This window comes from Polistes fuscatus, unplaced genomic scaffold, assembly GCF_010416935.1.
Source record: "Polistes fuscatus isolate 324 unplaced genomic scaffold, CU_Pfus_HIC Scaffold1, whole genome shotgun sequence".
NCBI classification, from domain to species: domain Eukaryota; kingdom Metazoa; phylum Arthropoda; class Insecta; order Hymenoptera; family Vespidae; genus Polistes; species Polistes fuscatus.
In genome coordinates, this window is record NW_025112997.1 from 5709546 (window position 1) to 5731354 (window position 21809).

General features: G+C 39.0%; 1 protein-coding gene across 2 annotated transcripts in view; it reads left to right on the forward strand.

Annotated features, from left to right (window-relative positions):
• The window catches only part of LOC122515593 (ephrin-A4), a 689714-nt gene that overhangs the window by 640134 nt on the left and 27771 nt on the right, over positions 1-21809 (forward strand). The window contains exon 1 of one of the 2 annotated variants that reach the window (XM_043632996.1): positions 13729-15059. The exons of the other annotated variant lie outside the window; for it this stretch is intronic. Within the exon in view, the coding sequence (XP_043488931.1) occupies positions 14941-15059 (119 nt within the window). The 5' untranslated portion in view covers positions 13729-14940. Of the gene's footprint in view, positions 1-13728; positions 15060-21809 lie in introns of those variants that run through there. 2 annotated transcript variants of the gene reach the window in all.

The window sequence follows — 21809 nt, forward strand, 5'->3', positions numbered from 1 at the left end:
CGCACATATGAGTGCTTATTAAAAAAGAAAAGGTAAACCGGTGGAAGCACACTCGTCAGTAGTTCATCGATCGTTCCCATTCGTTGTCGAGAAGAAACATGATTTCGAAAAACATTCCCTAGTCGTGCACAACAGATCGATCTCTTCCGCAATGCGACTCTTTTCTATCTCTCTCTTCTTGCTTGGTTCCTTACTTTCTCTCTGTCTATCTAACTATTTATCTATCTATCTATCTATCTTTAGCCTTCTTTTATACTTTCGATCATGAAAGTGTAATCGTTCGTCTCGTACAACGTACTTACGTGCATAGTCTCGACTGATTATTCGCTCATAGAAAATTCATCGAGGAGACTAATTGCGACTAATGGTGCAGGAGAATCGGGCGAGGAGGTCAACAAGGGCGATTGTTTGCGAAACGAGCTCATAAGGAAGCTGCGAAAGATCAACTAAGAGAAAGGAAATAAGAGAGAAAGAGAAAGAAAGTAAAGGAAGAATAATCTAGGTACAGTAAAATGTAGAAAAGATTCTCTTAAGTAAAGAAGAGACAGACGCGTCGAAGTGTTATCGTTCTTTGTCCCATGTCGTGACTACAATGGCCGAGCTCAAAGCAGTATACAGTAAAGCCGCAACACGCCTGACTCTGCCAATCGAAGAGATTCGAGCGGTTTCTGTTAACTTTCTCCGGTCGTGCTGTTTAAACATGAAACTCGGTTAAAGTCTGCTCGCTATGTTTCGTATAAATCCGTTTCTATCGCTACCCCTCCTGCTCACACACACTCTCTCTCTCTCTCTCTTTCTTTTTCTCTTCCTCTCTCCGTCTTTGTCTTTCTCTCAATCCTTTCTTTCCTATCCTATCCTATCCACTAAATAATTCACGCTTAACCTCTAAACAAGAGTCACAATCGGCGCTTATACGAGAAACATTCGTGTCTATTCGTAATCGGAAATGTGCCCAATTCGAATGAAACGAAATTAATTCTCGTCATACGAATCGAGAGAGAGAGAGAGAGAATGAGAAACACAATCGTACGCTTTTGCGTAAACCGATCGACCACGACATAGCTATTACGTTACGGATGTTAATCTTCTTCCTCTCTCTCTAATTCTCACACACACAATGACTTACAAATCCGTATACACAATGAGTGTTTTATACAGAGAGTTATATATAGTGAGTGTCCCTTAAAATCGTACACCGTTACGCTTACTAAATTTTTGCTTGGAAATTATTGATATAGTGTGTTTAAACCGAACAAAATTTAGAAATAAATACATTGATATGTCTCAATTACATATTTAATGAGTTTAATTTCAAAGCTTTATTTATAAAAAGTGGATTAAACAAACATGAAAATAATCCACAGAAAACACCCGTATTTTAAAATCGTGCTTGTTGATATGACAGGAAGGATACCTGGTTTTTTCGTGTCTAACAATTAGGTCAGCCTATTTATTATTAAAGTAAGAATAATACAACATTTGCTTAAGAATTACGTATTCATTAATATGCTTCGAATATTAAACAATTTCGATCTGATATTTTATTAAATGAAAATTTTCAAATGAAAATAATTACTAGCCGGGAACGTTAAAACGAATGTATTTTACTTTAAATAATCCAAGATATTAATAGAGTACAGTAGTGTGTTTGATTTATCTCGATTGTTAATTAATTGTTGTTAATTGATTGTTAATTAATCGAAGGAAATATATATTGTAGTTTAAAAGTACGGCATATAAGTCCGATCTACTGCCCTCTTCAAAATCTAACAGTAAACTGACACATTGTCATTTATGAAAGTCAGTTAAAATTCTTCTATTATATTCTAAATTTTACTAATAAATAGAATTTATTCGTCTGAAGATCCAAAGCTTCCAAGTTAAATTCATTAAATATGTAATTGAGACATATCAATGTATTTATTTCTAAATTTTGTTCGCTTTAAACACACTATATCAATAATTTTCAAACAAAAATCTAATAAGCGTTACGTTGTATGATTTTAAGGAATACACCCTGTATATGCACGAGTACAATGCTTGATCTAAGCGAATCAAAGGAACCTAAACTACACTATGGTAAAGGCATAGAAAAGCGAAAGGAACGATACTGTTAACCCGTCATTATCATCAATGATCTTTCTTTTCTCTTCTTTCTCTTAACAGTACGATTTTCTCCGACCGAGGAAGACGATCATTTTCAAGGTTTTTTCATCTTACCATCCGCTGACGATCCTCGTATAACGATCTCTTTTCTCCCTCGGCAAAACGACTACAAAGTCATACTTTCGTTTTCTTTTCGGATAAATAACGTGCGGGAGAATTAGTTTTCTTGTTGTTTTTTTTTTTTCTTTCATTTTTCTTTTTTCTTATTCGTTTCGTTTTCTTTTCTCTATAACGCGCGATATATCGCGAATAAATTTTCACGTAATTGTATCCTAAGGCTATGAGTTTCGACCGTCGTCTACCAACATCGACGGCTTCCTGAAAAGAAAATGAAATAAGTATTAAAAAGAAAAATAATAAAAAAGCAAGAAGACAAGGAGAAAAGAAACCACTCATAGAAATCACTTGCAATTCATTCAAATACTTTCTAATTCTTGCTAACAAGTGTTAAATTAGAAAGACCCACGGTGGTGTTGTAAATGCGATGTAATTGACGTGTAATAAATCCTGTATCGGTTAGCAGAGATTCGCACTATAACGAGGTATTATCGAGCTGTGTTTCATAGTAACACATACCTATTACTACTTTTTCTAATAGATTATAACATCGTTGACATAAAATATCTCGCGTTTGTCGACGTCAGAAATTAATAACTATAATAGTCTTTAAGCGTCAACATGATTCGTTAGGTTAGTTATTCGTTAGACATTAGGTCGTCGATCTTATCGCAATAGAAAATAATTAGTGAATCGATGTTCGTTAACTCTGTTGACTTGTTTTCCTTTTTTGTTTTTTTTTTTTATTTGTTTTTTTTTTTTTATTCCTAATAAAAGAGTCGCACAAATTATTATTGGAACTCGGTTGGTAATATCAACCAACTACGAAATGATATCATTGCGAAGTTAAAAGAATGACTCATATTTCCTATTGGGTATTAAAAGCGACAATAAGACGTTGCTTCGTTTTGATCCTCTCTCTTTCTCTCTTTCTTTCTTTCTTTCTTTCTTTCTTTCTCTTTTTCTCTCCCACTGATTAGGTCGAGCAAAGCGACTCCCTTTCTTTTTTCTCTTTAAAAGACTTTAACTGAACGCCATACTGGTCCAAGAAGCTTGACCCGATTACGCAATCTTCTCGTTAGCCGCGAATATACATACACGTATATAAACGCAATGAAGCAAGAAGAAGAGAGAGAGAGAGAGAGAGTGAGAGAGAAAAATAAAGAATCTGCTTGGGATAGTACACAACTCGGAGTTGTGGTGTCCGTACGTTCTTTAGCGAAAACAAGAACGAAGAGGAAACCACAGTGGTTGACTTCTTGACCCGTTGCTCGACTCCGTCGTCTTCTTTGAAAAGTAACGTTAATCTCATACACGTTTATTCGACTATAGTTGGTGGTATATAGTAGTTTTTCGTGTTTCAGGAATACCTCGAATTAACTGAAAATAGAATTTCGATTACGTGTCCGTTAGCATTTCCGTGCAATTAACGAGCTATTATGGAAATGAAGACGAAAAAAAATGAAAAGTGAAAGATTTAAACGTCGGAAGGACGTTCGAAGACCTTGCTATGTTTGATACTTACCTATATATTATTATAAGTGACAATGTCGTGCAATAAGGGCCAGAGGATAATATGTGGGACAGGCTTAATGAGAGAGGGAAGGATTCCGAGAAAGCAAGTTTTTTGCTGCTTCTGCGTGAATCGCACGGTGAGTTTGCGTGTCGTGCGCGAGATGAACTAGAGGAATCCGGAGGTAAAAAAGATTGGACGAGTTTACGGAGGCCCTTTTTCGAGCTCACCTCCTCGTTGTCTCGAGTACCCTTTCTTCCTCTTCTTTTTCTTTCTCTTCTTCTTCTTCTCCTCTCCTCTCCTCTACTTTCGTTCTCTTTTTCTCGTGCCCTCGTGCTCTCCTTGCGAGCTCGTTACTTTGCATCAATCTGCGTATTAAGCGTTTCTACTTTTTCAATATATATATATATTTATGTATACGTATGTATTTATTTTACGTATACACTGCATTTTCCTACGTGCCTGTCCTTCGAGTCACAGTCTTCATGCCTGGAAAAACGTCAATATCGATCGTCGAACCTGTTATGTTGTTATTTGCTTTGAAAATGAATAATTATGATAATTAAATGTTGGGATAAATGTTTTCTCGAAGGCTCGATTTGTGTACATTTGAAAAATAAATGAAAAAGTAAAATCGTAAAACATTGGCTTTCTTTACTCTTTCTTTTTCTCTTTCTTTCTTTCTTTTACTCTTTCTCTAGGAACAGTGTCGAAAGGTTTGAAAGCACGAACGCGATCGGCACGTACAAGGTGGACGTGTATCGCGCGTACGCGAGTAGAATCACAATTCTCTCTCATGGTCGAAAAACAAATCGTAGCCATCGCGTTCTCCCGACATATTCCGTGTTTTAAAAGTGCTGAAAGGAGAAGAGGAAGAAAGGAACAAGAAGGAAGAGGACTATACGCGCGTCGTCCTTCGAAGGGTCGCCGGTATTCGAATGGAATGCACGCGTCCATGACCGCTGCGGTTTAACACCTTCTTTTTGTCTTCGCTCATGATTGTCTCCTACGTGATGCGAAATTTCTCTTCTGCATCTTTTCAAACATCGTGTCTCTCGAACGCGTCAAAACGTTTAAAGGATCATTCTTAAATCGTTTTATTCTCTCTCTCTCTCTCTTGATTTCTTTCTCGGTTAACCAAAATCTATGTTTAAATTCGCTAAACGATACGCATTATTTTCGCGTAAAATTCGTCTCGAAAAGTCATTCGCAAAAACAACCGGTTCTTCTATCTTCTTTTTCATCATCGTTTATTTTTTACCCTGTAAAAAATGAAAAAATAGATAAAGATAGAGACGACATAAATGGAAACTTATTTAAGAATCATTCATTAATAATTTGCAAGTTTCAACGAATAATATGTCTCGTGACTATTTTTTTCGTTCATTAAATGTAGATCCTCATAAACTATTTAACATGTCTATTTTACTTAATCACGATATACCGTAAAACCTGAATCTTAATTATAGACACTTCAAAATATTCTTTTCCCAAAATTTCATTTACTCGTATAAAATTGAAGAAGCACGTTTTAAAATTGACGTTTAAAAACTTCGAAACGATCTGGCGCTCGTGAAGCCAACTACGCTTTGTAAAAGTACGAGTCGAGTTTGTGTGCAATAAGTTTCCCGTTCACCGAAATAACCTAAGCTGGTCGTACGTTGAAATTTCGAAAATATTATCATCCGACGTCTTTCCCTTTCTAATCCGTATCTAATCCAGCAAGGATTTAGTACACTCGCGAACGAATCAACGAAAACCAAGGAGGATGAAAAGTACTCGTTTTTCGGTAGGCCGAAAAACGGCGTAATCCTTATTTATTTTCCACCCACGCTCACTCATTCCTTTTCTCTCTCTCTCTCTCCCTCTCTTTCTCTTTCTCTTTGCTAACCCTCTAGCTCCTTTCGCGAGCACACGGTATTAACGCACTCGAGGCTAATTCATATCGCACAGTCGGCGGCACGATTCAGCGAAAGAATCTGGGCCAACGGTTAAGCTCGACCAATAAATCGAGACATTATCGGTATCGAAGCAGAGAAAGTGTTCGATATTGAGTAGACTAACACGCGCGCATACATGCTAATATCATTCTCAACTATTCCTATTCCTTTCATACTTATGTAAAGATACAATTATAGACATATCGTATATTTACATACATATTACGTATATATAACTATATACATACCGTGTCCCTCTATAAACGCGTAACCGCGCGGGAGACAAAGGCACAGAATCTTGGCGCATTAAGCCGGACTAAGCTAATTAAGGCTAAGTCGTTCGAATGCTCGCGCGCACAGCTATACATATACCTCACTCGCTTACAAGCCCAGAGTCAGGGAATGAGAGAGGATAGATGGAGAGAATGCCATACTGTAGCGGTATTAACCGAGATTCGAGATATATACAAATATACACACACACACACACACACACATATCCTATGCCTGCACACATGCGTACTTACACATTACAGACAAGCTTATAAACGTTAACACACAAACTTGCTTCTTGCTCTTTACGGAATCCCGAACGCGGAAGGCTCGTGCGAACTCTCGATCGGTATCTTTGAAACCGTGCCTCCGTATAGGTCGATCGAGGATGAAAGTTCGACGACGATTCTTCCCTCGACGAAGTAGTCGAGCGGTTTCGACTTAATCGTCCAACGTCTCTCGAAGACTTACCATTTACTTTGGAAACGATACTTTGATTTGACTTTACCTGAAAATCACAAAATCCCGGATTAGTCTTGCAGAAATAGTAGTTTAAACGTATTTAACATAGTTGCAATGTGCTTGTTGCAAATCTTAACGTCTTTACAGGAAAATTTCTGGAACGACGGATGTTAATCTGTTAACTAGGGAAAATTATCGACCGATACGAAGACTAAAAATAATTAACTTCAGACGAAAACGGGAAACTTTGGACAAATTAATGAATCGTACGTTGAAGAATTTCAGCCGTGACTCGTCTTTTCTTTAATTGAAATGAGAAATAAATGATTTACTAATTGCTCTATCGAAATAGAGAAATCTGTATTATTATATTATATCTGTATATAATGACATTTTAAAGACAAAACAGAAAGATATTGTGTACCGTTTTGGTTGAAAAAAATAATTACATGAATTATTACTCCTTATTACGAAAATAATAAAATTTATAATTTATAAATAATCATACCTTTTTCGGTTAAGAGCATGCAGCATTAAACCATTAGTTATTTTAAATATAACATACTATTTACGAATCGATTTGCTACAGAACAAGTTTCTACTGATTAAAAGATTAAAATCTCGAGTGATCGATTACGATCGAATCTCTGAATTAATAAAAAAAAAAAAATCACCTGTCAGTGTATAATCGCAATAACTCATTTATTTTAATCAACAACGTAGCTTTTTCGCGTGATAGTAAAAATAAAAAAAATTGATAAAAAAAAAACGAATCATAGCCGTAGGACAGATGCTCGCGAAGCGTAATTCCATAGCAACACACACAACAGAATCAGCAACGCCAACAGTAGCAGCAGTGATCTCGTTGAAGAGAATTTGTTCGCGTGCAATGGACATCGTGCAATTTAATCGAGCGTATGACGAACGTTTGCTTGTCGGACGACTATCGTATTTCAGATGTTTAAATACACGATTCTAAGCGCGTGTGCATTATACCAGCTGCGTTTATCGAACCGTTTGCCGTTAATTCAGGAGTCGTTGGATCTATCCCTACCAATGAAACACAGAATCGGCAACGAATACATTTAGGGCATCTATTCGAGAGATGTACGATCATTGCAGACGCCACTCTGGCACCTCAAATTCCTTTTAGGACTTCAGCTCATCCGCATAGACAAGGGAATAACGCGAAATGCTTGTACAGTTTGGATGCTCGATTCGTAGCAGGTGAAATCGCAGGTATGCGCGTATACACACAGATGAGGCAGGACTTGTGCGAGAGCTTGCGGCTCTCTCTTTCTCTCTCACGACTATCTCGTGCACCTGTCGAGCTGGCAGACGCTCGAGGTAAATGCTCGTCCGAGTATACGCGTCATGCCCACGCAAAAAGGTAATTTCAACGTTACCTCGTGAATTCGACGTATGTAAGTACGTGTCTACATACCAACTCGTTCATATATACCTACTCATCGGTAGCACATGAATTAGTTAACCACATATATAACGCTTTACATGATGATCGAAAAGCTATTTTATCTCAAATGATATTCCACCGATCTAAACTACGATCTAACGTTTCCTTCTGTCCGATATGGATAGAAAGCTAAAGACAAATTACGGAAGCGCACTTCGTAGTGAAAGAATAAGGTCGAACTCCGTTCCGAATCATTGCTCACTATTTCCTGTCCTTTTTACAACCACAGAAGACGAGCACTAACAAAGATCGATGGAAAAACGAACGTTTCTTTCTTTTTCTAGTTTTTCGATAGTACCCATATGCGATCCTACCGGAGAAAACCGTAGGAAATGTATCTCCATAATTCTTATCTTTTTCACTTTCTTTCTTTCTTTCTTTCTTTAAGATTTGAAAGAAACTAGAAAAAAGTAAAGTAAAAATCAATAAAAGAAGTTTCTGCTTGCATGAGCACGCCCCTATCCGCGTATAAAAGTGTTCACGACGCGTCTCATAATTAATGTTGGCCTTGAAGGATTATTAGAAGAACGAGATGAACGAGAAACCTGCGTATGGGGGCGTACCATCTCGTTCAGGAATGAGAAAATTCCACATGAGATATTGGAGAATGATTTCATCCTTGCATTCCTTTACTCGTGCGAGTTCGGAATGAGGGAGAGAAGGATAGAAAGAGAAAGAGATGCACATGGAACGCATGGAATAATAGAATACCACTTGCTATTGTGTTCTTTTCTATGTCCACGTCTCTCTACTTCTTTCTCTTTTCTTCTTCTTTTACTTCTTTTTCTTCTTCTTCTTCTAACTACATGGAACATCTATGTAATATACATAAGTGCGTGCTAGAAGGAAAGACTAACTTCTTCACAATAATACAAGCTATTCCTGACGCAAGTTCATTATGTTACCTACCCATTTTAATCGCGATTACGTGGGCCACACACGTATTTTCTATTATTCGTCAGATTTCTAAAAGAATTTATCTTTGCTTTTTTTTTTGTTTTTTTTTTTTTAAACGAATGAAGATAAGAAAAATATTCACGAAAAAAATTATCCAATGAATTTCCACGGATAAAAAAAAAAGAGATAGTGTAATTACGTATACCTACGAAAGAGAAAAAGAAAAGAGGTGAAAGGGTTAGTAACGGTGACCTATCGCCTTCGATGACGTACAAGCGCGATTCTCCCCCAATAACCCTCTTCTTTTTCCTTCAGGTTCGTACGCCGTGAGAAGCCGAAGAAATTTTTCACGCGTTCGACTCTCTCTTCGATTTCACGCAGGTGTCTCCAGGCTTGTTCGATTATTAGGGGAAGGGTTCGAAAGAGAAAGGGAGGTTGGCATCTTTGAATGGAAGTATAATAATGGTCGCCCTTTTAAGATTCCGCTCGTCCTCGTCCTCCTCGTAGTCCTCGTCGTCGTCGTCGTTGCCGAAACAATAAGGGACGAAGGGAAGGACCATTGTCTTGGCGCCTAAAGATCGTTCGTGTGTCGAATCGTTGGATGCAAACAGTGGCGTAGGAGAGCAATGATTTTCTTATCTTCGCAGCTTTGATTCAAATTAAAATTGCCTTCTCTCGAATATTCTCACAATTTTATACGATTAATCGATTACGCATATTTTAATATCAAACAAAATGAAAGATTTTACTTAGACGATATTGTCGAAGAAAAATTCTTCCTTTCTGATGATCGGAACGAGTGCCACGTCATTGCGGGACCATCGCAAAGGTCGGATGCCAATGAGGGTGGAGCGCGATTTAACAAATTAAATACGTACCCGTAGCAAGAATCGGTGCCTAATGTGCGGAAGGGTGAAAAAAATAGCTAAGACGAAAGCACGCGCCTTGAAAGCTGGGCAAAAGAAAAAAGAGAGATACAGAAAGTGAGAAAGAGTGAAAAAGAGTGAGAAAGAGAGAGAGAGAGAAGGAAAGGCGTAAAATCGATTCCTATTCTAGGTTCTCCATTGTTCTCCATCGGACACTTTGACGGGCATAAACGTTGGCTAATGGCTAATGGATCCTCTCTCGATCTTTCGAGAATCGAATCACCGTGCGCGAGCGCGCACGCGCACGAACGAACGAACGAACGCACTCTATGAATCGCTACGAGTCCTTCGTCCTTAATTTTCTCACCTAAATGAAGAGTGCGCAGGTGCGAAGCATTCGGTTAATGCACGATCGGACGATCGATCGATCGACCGATTTCTCTCTCTCTCTCTCTCTCCCTCTCCCTCTTTTTTATTCTCCCTCTCTTTTTGTTTCTTTCTCTTTCTCTCCTCGTGGCTGACTCGCACGCAACTCGTCGAGTTCTTTCGCTGCCGTAGTAATCTGCCGGCAAGAGGAGAAACGTCGATGAGCGATATCGTCCGCAGCTTTGACGAAGGTGAGATATCCACTGACGCGAGCGTTTACGTGCGAACGATGGCTCGAATCAGGATCGACGTGGATCGATGTAACGTGTCCAATCATAGTTCAAGGCAGAGGTCAAGAGAAACCTCCTCGACGGTGGATCCGCGTCGGTAATGAAGCGAAATGGATTGGAGGATGGAAAGAAGCGCGACTGCCACGTAATCACGTATGTAGGTATCTCTATCTATGTATGTATTTATATATAGCATGTACATGTAAGTAAATACAAACGTATACTATACATATTATACCTATATATATATATATATATATATATATATATATATATATATATATATACTCATATACTTACTTATCCGACACCACGAATTTGGCGAATGCCAATAAATAACGATGATAGATGGCCGTTAAGAATGTTACAATGTATGACCAAGGGTCGTGCTTCTTCGTAAATTAAGCGTAACCCCTTCGAGTCCTCCGAAATATAAAAATATGATAATTCTCTTTGGGACGAATAGAAGACTCGTTTATACGCGAGAAGAGGATGCCCAGCGATGGCTCATGAGAACGCTATGACAGGTTTTTCAATAAAAAAAAATTCTTTAGCTTTAATAGCAGTCAATGTGTCATCCAAGTTCCCTCTAACAAAACTTCACCTAAAAGGTAGAACAAATTGGAATCATTCGAAATAAGAGGACTCGCCTTTATTTTCCTAAGCGTTGTTAACGGTTAACTTTCAAATCCTTGTAGACATAAGTACGTACTGTTAAACGTATAATATAACCATATATCTTGGGTATCCTCAAAACCGTTCCATGTTCTTTCTAAACCGCTACACGGTTATTAAGTCATAGCAGGTTTCTTCGAACGTGAATCGCTTCTTTAGACTATTCTGACCCAAACAAACGCAAACTTTGAGCGCAATGTACACAAAGAAAGAGAGAACTATTATAACGTAGTGCGGCTTTTCGCGAGAACCTCAGAATGCCATTTTCAAAGTCGTCTCACCTGCTCGAAACGGACAGCGCCGGTAGCCAAGAGAATCCTCTTGAGAACCTTCGGTGGTGAAAGCTGCTCCTCTCAGCCCCATACACGCTCGTGCGTGTACATAGGATTTCGGCCTTTCTTCCTTCGTCCCTTCCATCGAACCGAAACGCCTCTTTTTTTATCTTTTTTCTTTTTTTCTTTTTCTTCCCCCCCGAGTAGTCTCGTAGTAGAAGTGCGTAAGAATCGCATGAATCAATATTTGCTGAGCACTTTCCTTTCGTGAAGCATTACTCGAGATACTTAAATGCATTTCTGGTCAGAGCACACCGCTTTACCTACTACCTTACATTCGTTTAATACTATCCATTGTGTGTATCAGGCGTTGTTAGTCGTTTAAACTTGCCGAAGGAAAGAACGAAAAAAAGAACTCTCTGACTTTTCGGGGATGTGTAACAAACGGATTGAAAGTCAACGATCAAAGACCTCCCTATGAGTTTGTTTGAGAACGATTTAAAGATCTCATACGAGCATCTTCAACCAAACAACATCCTAATCTCCCCCATTCCAAACTCATTTTATTCACGTCTTATGAATCTATTAAATTTTCCCCGAAATCGTCGTTAGACGAAATACGTTTTCGAAAGAAGGCGTTCTCAAGATCTTTTAAAGATCGCGGATATCAACGGGTGTAGGAGATCCAGAGAGATCGAGATAGGAGCGATAAAATACCATCGTCTAATGGCCCGTGACGAGTGAAAAATCAAGGCTCGCGGACGGACAAATAATCGATTCGCCGTGTCCGTGTTCTTTCTACCTCCTCGTAATCCTATCCTATTGTTCTATTCTTCTCTCGTTCTTTAATAAAATACAAAACAAAAAGGAAGAGAGAAAGATAGAAAGAGAAAGAGACAAGTGATCGCTTAGAGAGGAGGAAGCAAAAGAAAATCAGAGCGAATTTGCGTGCTCGACGATCCGAAGCGTCCGCCTTCGTTTTCGCTCTATTTCATACATGAAAGCTAACCTTTCAGTTTGTTTGAAAATTGACTATAACGTTAGACGTATGTATTTGAAGTTTACATTATATTTTCTGGTCCATCTTGCAAGTTGAAAAAATAAAACGCGAGGAAAGGAAATGAACGTTCTGGCGCCGTAGACCGATAGAATTCGAAGCGTTGCATTAGTCGGACTAATGACCGACATGACTGTCCGTGGGTAGATACCGGTTCTCGAGATCCAAGAGAGCGAAGGAGTATGCCCCCGAGATCGTTGTACAGGAGAGACCAACGCGGAAGATGATGATCCTCTCCCTCTCTCATCCTTTCCTCTCTCTTTTCCTCTTATACACGAGGGCGCCACGTACCCAAGTGCATCTTCAGAAATATATATATATATATATATACATATAGGTATATGCACATGTATACATTTGTATATTCAGTTATATTTCTGTTTCCTCCTTTCCTTTTCGATCCATCTCTTCTCTTTCTCTCGGCTCGGCGCATCACTCGCGATAAATATATGTAGACACTTCTCAGCAGACGCACGCTCTAGTTAAGAACGGGAAAAGATATTTTCCTCTGTATATATCGTTTCTTCTTGTTCACTCTCTCTTTCTCTTACTCTCTCTCTCTCTCTTTCTTGCTCGTTCGCTCTCTTTCTGGAAAATGGTTAGACGTCTGCGACAAAGGGGAGAAAAAGTGAAACGAAATTGAAGCAGGAAATGAGTCTTAGCGCCGATCGTAAGTCAAGAAAGCACTCTCGTTCTCTTAAAAGCATACGAAACGACATGAAGAATCACTGGATGAAGAAAGTTGTATAATAATTCGTTAATAGTATCACTGAAAGGGATCGTGATTGGTGAATGTTTATGTTTTGTGGAGGATGCGTCAATGGATGTGACTAACATCCATTTATCGAATTCTCGTAATAATCGAAAGCGTATTATAAACTTTCCTGGAGTTTACAAAATTCGAATTGAAAATACTTCTTGGTCTCTTGAAAGAAAAAAGTGTATATATACATATATTATTGAAAGATAAAAGTAAAATATTAGTAAGCGGGTATTTAGGGGAGAAAAAAAGTGTGTTGACGAGAAGAAGATTATCGGAGAGAGGATTTCATGGAAGGAGAGGAAAGAAAAAGGAAGAAAGAAAGAAAGAAATAAAAAAAAAAAAGCAAGAGGTAAGAGACGTTCTTCGATGGTAAATGGAATGACACGAAGAGAGAGAGAGAAAGAGAGAGAAAGAAGAGGCCACTCGGAAACGCGCGTCTCGCGAGCAGGGAGCGTAATACCGCGTATCTCTGGAAGAGCTGAAGGAGGAATAACGCGCGATGTGCTCTCCTGCGTGTTCGTGAGTCTTCGGTTAAGTTCGGCAGCGTTCGACACCCTCGGCCGCTGTTGCCGCCGTAACCGCCGTAGCCGCCGCCGCCGCCGCCGCACGAGTCTGCTGACGCGAGACGAACGGCCGCGACGGCTCGGCTCGGGCCGACAGACGCGTCCGCGACACCAAGCAGGAAAGTATCGTTTTCTCTCCGCGCGCAGAAAGTCTTTCGAACGGCGGTACTGTTCGACCTAACTACGGCCTATCATAACGTTGCTTCATTCTAAACCCAACATTCTTGTTAATTTCACATAGAGTTTCGATACTCCTACGAGAAAAAATGATAATGTGATTTGAAAACTTTTTTCCGAAATAAAATCAGTGGGAAGCAATAGAGTGTACTTACGATCTATCATCGATACCTAAGGCTATCTTTGAAATCTGCGGATTCAGTGTTTCTTTGTTCTCAGTGAAAGCAGGTGAATAAATAAAAAAAAAAGAAGTTATCGAAGTTAGTTATTCGTCTTGTTATGAAGTAATACGTTTTGAAAATAATTTCACTGTGTATATTGTTCTTCAAGATTTACTCCTTTAAAGAGTTATATTCTACATCGCAGTATTGGAATTTTTACGGTCCTCGTGATACATCTACTTTGATTCGTTCGGCTCGAAGAACGATCTTCAAAGAAGAGTCGGTTCGAAGAACTTATTCTTCTACCTAGAGGTTAGTGTAAGGTGTACGGTGAGAGAGAACGCGCGTAGGTCGAAGATCGACGGCCGACGGTGCGCCGTTGATATGCGGAACGTCTCGAACCACCAAGCACCGTGATTTTCTCGAGAGAAAACTCCTGGAAAAAGCTGGACCAATGAGAGGTCTGGCAAGATACACTCTAGGCGAGAGAAGCACGGGATGGATCCATGGGACAAGGTATACTTCGCTGGACAACTTTGAAAAGAACCGAACGGAGTCTGGAAACGATCGAGTTTGATCATTCAGTCGGATAGCGCAGATTAACTATCTTTGTTAATTTCGTAGATCTTCGATCGCCGTGGATTCGTCGTAATAGATCATAGTTTGCGTCTATGATAAATCATCGATTTTTCTCCAAGATAAATATCACAATATTGGGTGCATTCGAAAAGGATTAAGGAGAGGCAACTCGCTGATAGAAAAGTTTAAGTGCTAAAGTGGATGTGGTGGCCGTGCGACGAATTGGTGGAAGGTGGTTGTGGACGACACCAACGACGACGACGCCGACGAAAGTGCAAGTGTTCTTCTCGTTCCTCTTGCTGTTGTTGTTGTTATCGTTTTTTCATTGTTCTCATTGTTGAGTCCAAGTGGCCGTACTGACGGTGCTCGTCCTCGTCCACGTTTTTACGATGGTTTCCAAGTCACTTATGACCCTGGTGTTCCTCGTGTGCCTACAAACGGTTTTACTCTCAACCGTGAGCAACTGCGCGAAGGCGATCAGCTTGTATTGGAACACCACGAATTCGATGTAAGTGCGCGTTTTCAAATTTCTCATAAAACGTTACCGATGAATATTTATTGTTATACACGAAAAAAAAAAAAAAAAAAAAAAACAAGCGATTCTACCGGTGAATTCGTATATTTGAAATTATTTAATATCGTTCGAACGAAGAATTTTCACTATAATGAATTTCTCTCGAAATATATCTCTGAAACGAGAACTATCGCGCTATGTTCCAGTCTTCATCTTCCCGTTCATTATCTTCGAAAAGTCGTGCAAACGTAAAGTATATCGCCGTTGGCACGCGTGCCAAAGCGTTTAAAGTCGTCGTATAGTGGAATAAGGAGGGTTTGCCGGCGAATCGATTTCTCACGATGGAACGACCGTCGTTGTTTTGAATAACGACCGTTTATCTTTCTCTTTCTTTCTCTCTCTTTATTATTTTCTTTTTTATTTTTCTTCTTACTCTCGTTCGTTCCCTCTGTACCAAGTTTTATCGCGCGGCTAAGGCATTACGACTGCCAAAATTACAGGAGACTGGCCGTAACGTTCGCACGCCTTACGGCACGCCCTCGTCCAAATTGTCCTGGACAAGGCAATGTAAAAACCAAGAAAAAACAGATACTGACGTTTTTATGAGAAGTATTATCCTCTTTTCTTGTAACTTATTCCTATTCGATTTCATTCCCCATCCTAATAATAATCCTCGAAAGTGGCACGAATCCTCGATTGATTATTCTCAACGTCTTCCTATCGTTCTGTGTCATCCGTGTTGCGTAAGCGTTCAATAAGTTTCATCGAAATGATGTTACGACCAGCATCTCGTCTCGAGTCTCCTTGTTATATTAACGAACTCTTTCGTACGATGAAAAAGGGATTTACATAATGCTTTTTTCCTTTCTATTTAAATCGAGAATTAACGTCGTCAATATGACACATGACATCTTTTAATAAAAATCTATTTATTCAAAGGAAATACGAGATAGGAATAAAGGGGGAGAGAGAGAGAAGGAGAAGCAAATACGAAAGATTCGAATTTCATTTCTCCTCATCTCGAATTCCATCCAATTGTACTTTTGACATTAACGATCGACAGAAAATAGTGCACGCTTTACTTAGGGTTATGCAAAAATGAAATCATTCGTGGTTGTTGTTGTTATTGTTGTTCGCGTACGCAGCCACGAAAACCCATTTCGCGAAGGAGTAACGCGGCAGCCGTCTTCCCCGTGGACCTCGTATAAGAAGAACGCAGTTAAAAAAAAAAGGGAAAAGAAAAAAATAAAAATAAAGAGAAGAAAAAAGAAACGAGCAGTCCCTTCTCCTCTGCCCTCTTCTCTCGACGTACGCGACGACGACGAATAAAAAGAGGAAAAGCAAAGGGAAGAAAAGGGAGAATCGTGAACTAAACGAACGAAATAAGAAAGGAGAGAAAGAAAGAAAGAAAGAAAGAAAGAAAGACAGAGACATATAGAAGATAGGGTGAAAAAAAGTATGTCCGAAGAAACGAGGTTGTAAATCTCGTTCTCTTACGAGGAAATCGAAATTTCGTTTTAAAAAAGCTGTCAAGGGAAGAAAGAGCGAGATGGTAGAGAGCTGAAAGCGAGTGCCTCCTTGATTATCATAAATCTGTTTCCGTGATGATCATGGAAGAGACTCGACTCTCCGCGGATAGAGGCTGACGTTTACTACCTCGTCGTGTCTTCGAAGGAGACTCCCTTTGTAGGCACACTACGTAAAGTGCGTTTAATAAGATTGTTGAAATAACTCGTTGGATCGGGCTCGTCCCATATACTTCTCTTTTCAATATTTTTTCTTTTTTATTATTTTCTTTTTTTTCCTTTTTTTTTTCATTCACTCTCTCTCTATCTCTCTCTTTATTTTTTCTCACAAACTGTTTACGAGGAAAGGAATCTAATGATCGTCGCCTATAGTGAAATAACCACCATCTCAGTCGGTAGAAATAAACGTAGACGTCTTAATAGATGAGATTTTTCCTCTCAGATTTTATCGAAGAATGACTGAAGGTTGGTTGCGCGAAAAGTACTCTCGCCTTTGGAGACTTCAACGCATGGATTGCGTTTCGCTCCGACGCTTTTATCGAACTCTCTCACTCTTTGCTCTCTATATATATTTCTACGTTTACTACAGATTACAATTTACCTTCTCGACAATTTTTCTATCGTTATTCATCGTTCTTTTATTTATTTTCCTTTTTTTGTTTTTAATTTTTTTTTCTTTATACCAACTTTGAGAAAAAATATAAAAATATTATTATTTTTCACCGAAACGAGAATCGATTGGAATCATTACACATATGGAACGTTACCTATTAGCGTATTTATTTATGTATGAGACATATCACGGAAGCACTGTATTTTCGGAGAATCCAGGCGACGTACACGGGGACATCGTATAAACCGAGCAGCATGTCGTTAAACGAGAAGCAGGCGGCTCGTTCGCGTTGCAACGACGATTTCGAAAGAGCTGACTGAGCGCTTAACAAGCTGACCACCTTGCGTCCTTCGCTTTGTCTTGTACCGCGTAACGAATCGTACTTAAATATCTCTCTCTTCAAAATGTGGATATCGTTCAATTAAAAAAAAAAGACAAACTGACAGAAAAAGAGAAAAAGAAAGAGAAAGAGGGTGGTTCGCGTATAATGTCAGAAGATATTTTTAAAGTTAGATCTTGTAACAAGGAGATTCGAAAAAGTCGACTTTTCGGTTGAAATAGTAATATCACGCACTGCTTCTAAAATGTGAGGGAGTAAAGAGAAAAAACTTAATGAATGGCAAGTTGGCTAAGTACCAAAGCAACCTTTCGTTCTATTTCTATTTCTCTCTTTCTCTGACTCTGTGTTACTTTGTCTGAATAAACGATAACTATGCTTGAGGCTCATTCGTCATTTTACCGGAATTACCCTGTCTGAAAATGCGCTTGGTAGCAAAGGATCTAGATACGTCATTGCGGTAGTCTTTGTATCGCTAAGTCGCTTGAGGGATTTAGAAAATTCTTACCAGGCTAGTATCGCCATTCATTACGTTCTAGAGGATCGACCTCCGCATACTATTAGCCTTGCATCACTTATCCAGCGCCAGTTTATGTAAGAGAAGCAGTATACCATGATCTTTCGATCTTTCGAACTTCGATTTGCATAGATAAATACATCGTGGACGTTCTCTAAGGAGATTTTAATTTTTTAATAGAATACAAGTATTTACTATGGCACTTTGAAAGGACATCGATACGATACTAACGTAATCGATAATTCATCTTTATTCTTACAGCTTGTAATCCGATTGCGACTAATACTATCCATGCAACTACCAATCGCTCTCTCATTTTGTTGATTTATTAAAAAATTAGGTCATATCGTCTAGTAACTAACTCTTATTCGATAGCTATAATATCATATGTGAATAGTATGCAAATTTGATTAGACGTTCGTCGTCGAATAACTACTTATGATCGACGTGCTAGCTAAACTAAATGTTATTTAATCGATCCAAGGTGACAGATCGAGACCATAGATATTGGAACGTGCTTATCTCTTTTTCAAGATAGAGAAAGAGAAAGATAAAGAGAGACGGAGGATCACGATATGTAAAATCGTCGATGAGTGCACGCAAAGAAAGAAGCTCGTTTTCGAAAACCACAATAGCTTTCCTATTATCCACTCGGTAGCTCGACTTTCATGGCGCCTTGTAGTTCCAAGTATTAAAGCAACATCGATTTGCGAGGAGGCCACAAATCAGCGGTTTCCCTCGAGGAAACTAGTACCTTTCGCTCGGAAGATTGAGAATTCGCTACTTGATTCATGGAAATAACCTTCGTGTGTTGGTCATACCAAATCACGCGGAAACGAGTGTACGAATTACCAAGAGAAAACGATCGGTAAACGAGAAAAAGGGACACGATTCAAATTTTTGCATGATAAATAATCGTAAGTACATTATATATCCTGAGGACAAACTCAACCCGTCTGACACAATGTGTAAATTAATTATTCGTCATTAAAGCTCCTCGAGTTTGCTTTAGCGCCACGTCATTGCTTCTACTTGGAAACAAGGACAGAAAGATGGAGTGAAAGAGAGAGAGAGAGTGAGAGAGAGGGAGGGAGGGATGGGGGGGAAGGAAAGATCGCGACGACATTTACGAGTACGCGGACAGCGCGTAAATATCTCCATGAACTCGAGGGACACCTTCTTCCTGTTACCACGTGTTCCACGTTCCGTGCAATCAAGAGATCAAAGGAGTCGCTGGAGCTCCTACAAAATATGTGGAATGTACGGGAACGATTCGAAAATGTGCCGGCACTTGCCTCGTTCCCTCGATTTATATTTATACATATTTATGTATATGTATATGTATATATATTTTCTCTCGTTGCTCTTTGACGGTTAACCGTAATGGCTAAACTCGATAACCCGCCTATGCTGATTTATAATGCTTCGCTATATACCTACTCGATACTTTACAAAAATGTCCCAGGAATAGTCCTGACTTTTTATTGATATTTTAAGCGACCTCGAAAAAAGGATACATCTACCTACCTATTACACCGAAAAGACTCCTTTTGTTATCTGATTTACAGCGTCAACGGACGTTTACCAATAAACGTTTTACTACCCATCGGGATATCCATTTTTACGGCTAAAAGCACGATGTAGTTAATAGAATTTTTTATACTCTATCTCTATCGAACGACCAGAGACCGTGTACCAGATACGAACATATCGATTTGAGATTGCGCTTTTCCTATAAATCTTACATATATTACCTACTATACGAACCGATCATCCAGCTATTGCTTCACGTTCATAAATTAGTTTACTCACCGTTATCGACCGACCAAGACGTATGTTTTCAACCGATAAGACGACAGTATCAAATGAAATATTTTCGAATATCGTTCTCTCTTTTTCGTTGTTCTATATATATATATATATATATTATATATATATGGAAAAATAATCAAACGTTAGCCACCCGTGTTATATACTTCGTTACGCCATTGAAACGTGTTCACTCCCCCACTCCCGCCCCCGTTCCCTCTTTCTTTTCCTCTTTCTTCTAATTTCTCGCTACCAAGAAGCACTAAACGAAATCACTTTTACCACCTTGCGCGAGAAAAGAAGTATAGTTATATACTTTGGGTGGTAAGTCAGGGACTAAAAATCGTCACGGTTAATTAACGCGTCCAATGAACGAACAGTAAAAGAAAATAGAGAAAGGAACGATTGGAAATTGAAAATCCGAGTAACTGCGAGAGAAACGGAAAGTAATATCCCTTGCAAAAGACGCTTCTGGTCCTTGTTCAAACGTTAATAATCAAAAAAGCCGTCGTTTCGAGGATGCCAGCTGCTTCCTGTTAAAAAAAAAAAGAAATTCCTGTTGCCAGCTAGGTTCGGGAAAAAAAAGGGGACACCCTCGAAACGATATATCGACTGAGGGGGTCCTCTCTCTTTCCACCCCTCTATACCCGAAACTGTGGTTACAACGTACACGCAATTTTATGTCCTGCAGGGACAACGTAACAACCCACGCGTCCTCTACGCTCCACCCTTCTCTATTCTTCTTTCTTTCCATCGTGTACTCTTCTGGTAATCCATAAAATGCGACCGCGCACCCGCTGGAATTCGTAACGTATCTAATACCACCCCTAACTATTTTTCTCTTTCCATCCTGGGGTGCAATATCATTGTCGGAACGCTAAAGCATGCGGTATTACGATATAACGCTATTGCCACTGTCCAAACACAAAAGGATATATTGGCGCAAGGGTAGGGGATTCTAAATCGTATTAAGAGAATTTCGGGGAGCTAAGTAGCTGTGATTACGAAATACCCGAAAGAACTTATGATAGATGATCATGCTTAACTATAATAAGTTTAACGCGTGAAATGTGATAGTTACACGAGCGACAAACAAAAATGGAATTTCATCGAGGGAAATTACACTTTTTTTAACTGTAAAAACAAAAACAAAACAAAAAATATATACCATGTAAGAAAGAAAGAAAGAAAGAAAGAAGGATGGTATAATAAAGACAAATGTCTAAGATGTTTTATCAATAATAAGAAAAATTTCCACGGTTCCTATGAATAAAGAATCATTTTTACGAGGTAAATAAAAAAACCAACACCAAAGCAGGAGCGGTAGGTATATATCATAATAGTCATTATTACGCCAATTAATTCGCGCCTACGTACACACACGCTCGGTCGCTTTATTCCTGATCAACACGCGATTTCATCTCCAGGAACGTCATTAATAGTTACTTAGATATCGTTGCGCACTTAAAATAATTGCGGCCTTGGTGTATATGCACCTTTTCTCTCTTTCTCCTCCTCTTTCTTTCTTTCTTTCTTTCCTTCCTTCTTTCTTTCTCTTTCTCTCTCTCTCTCTGTCCCTCTTTTACTCTTTTCTCTCGATCCTCACCCAGAGCCAGCCGCGTAGGCATCCTCGGCCCGGCGAACTACGATAATTTCATTCCCACGGGAAAGACTCGGCCAAGTATCTCTCGTCCCAATTAGCTTATGATCGACGAACGAACTTTTTCGCCACATTTCGCATTCTTATTCTTCTCCTTCCTGTGATACATTCTCCATTAAAAAGAAAGAAAAAGAAAAAAAGAAATTGTTTTACGTGTAAAATGTACGCGAGAGAAAAATGAATTTCTTTGAGAATCGAACGGACGTTAAAATCGAGAAATGAAAAAATAAAGAGAAGAAAAATGATTGTAAAGAAAAAAGTAAAGGGGGGCAAACAAAAATG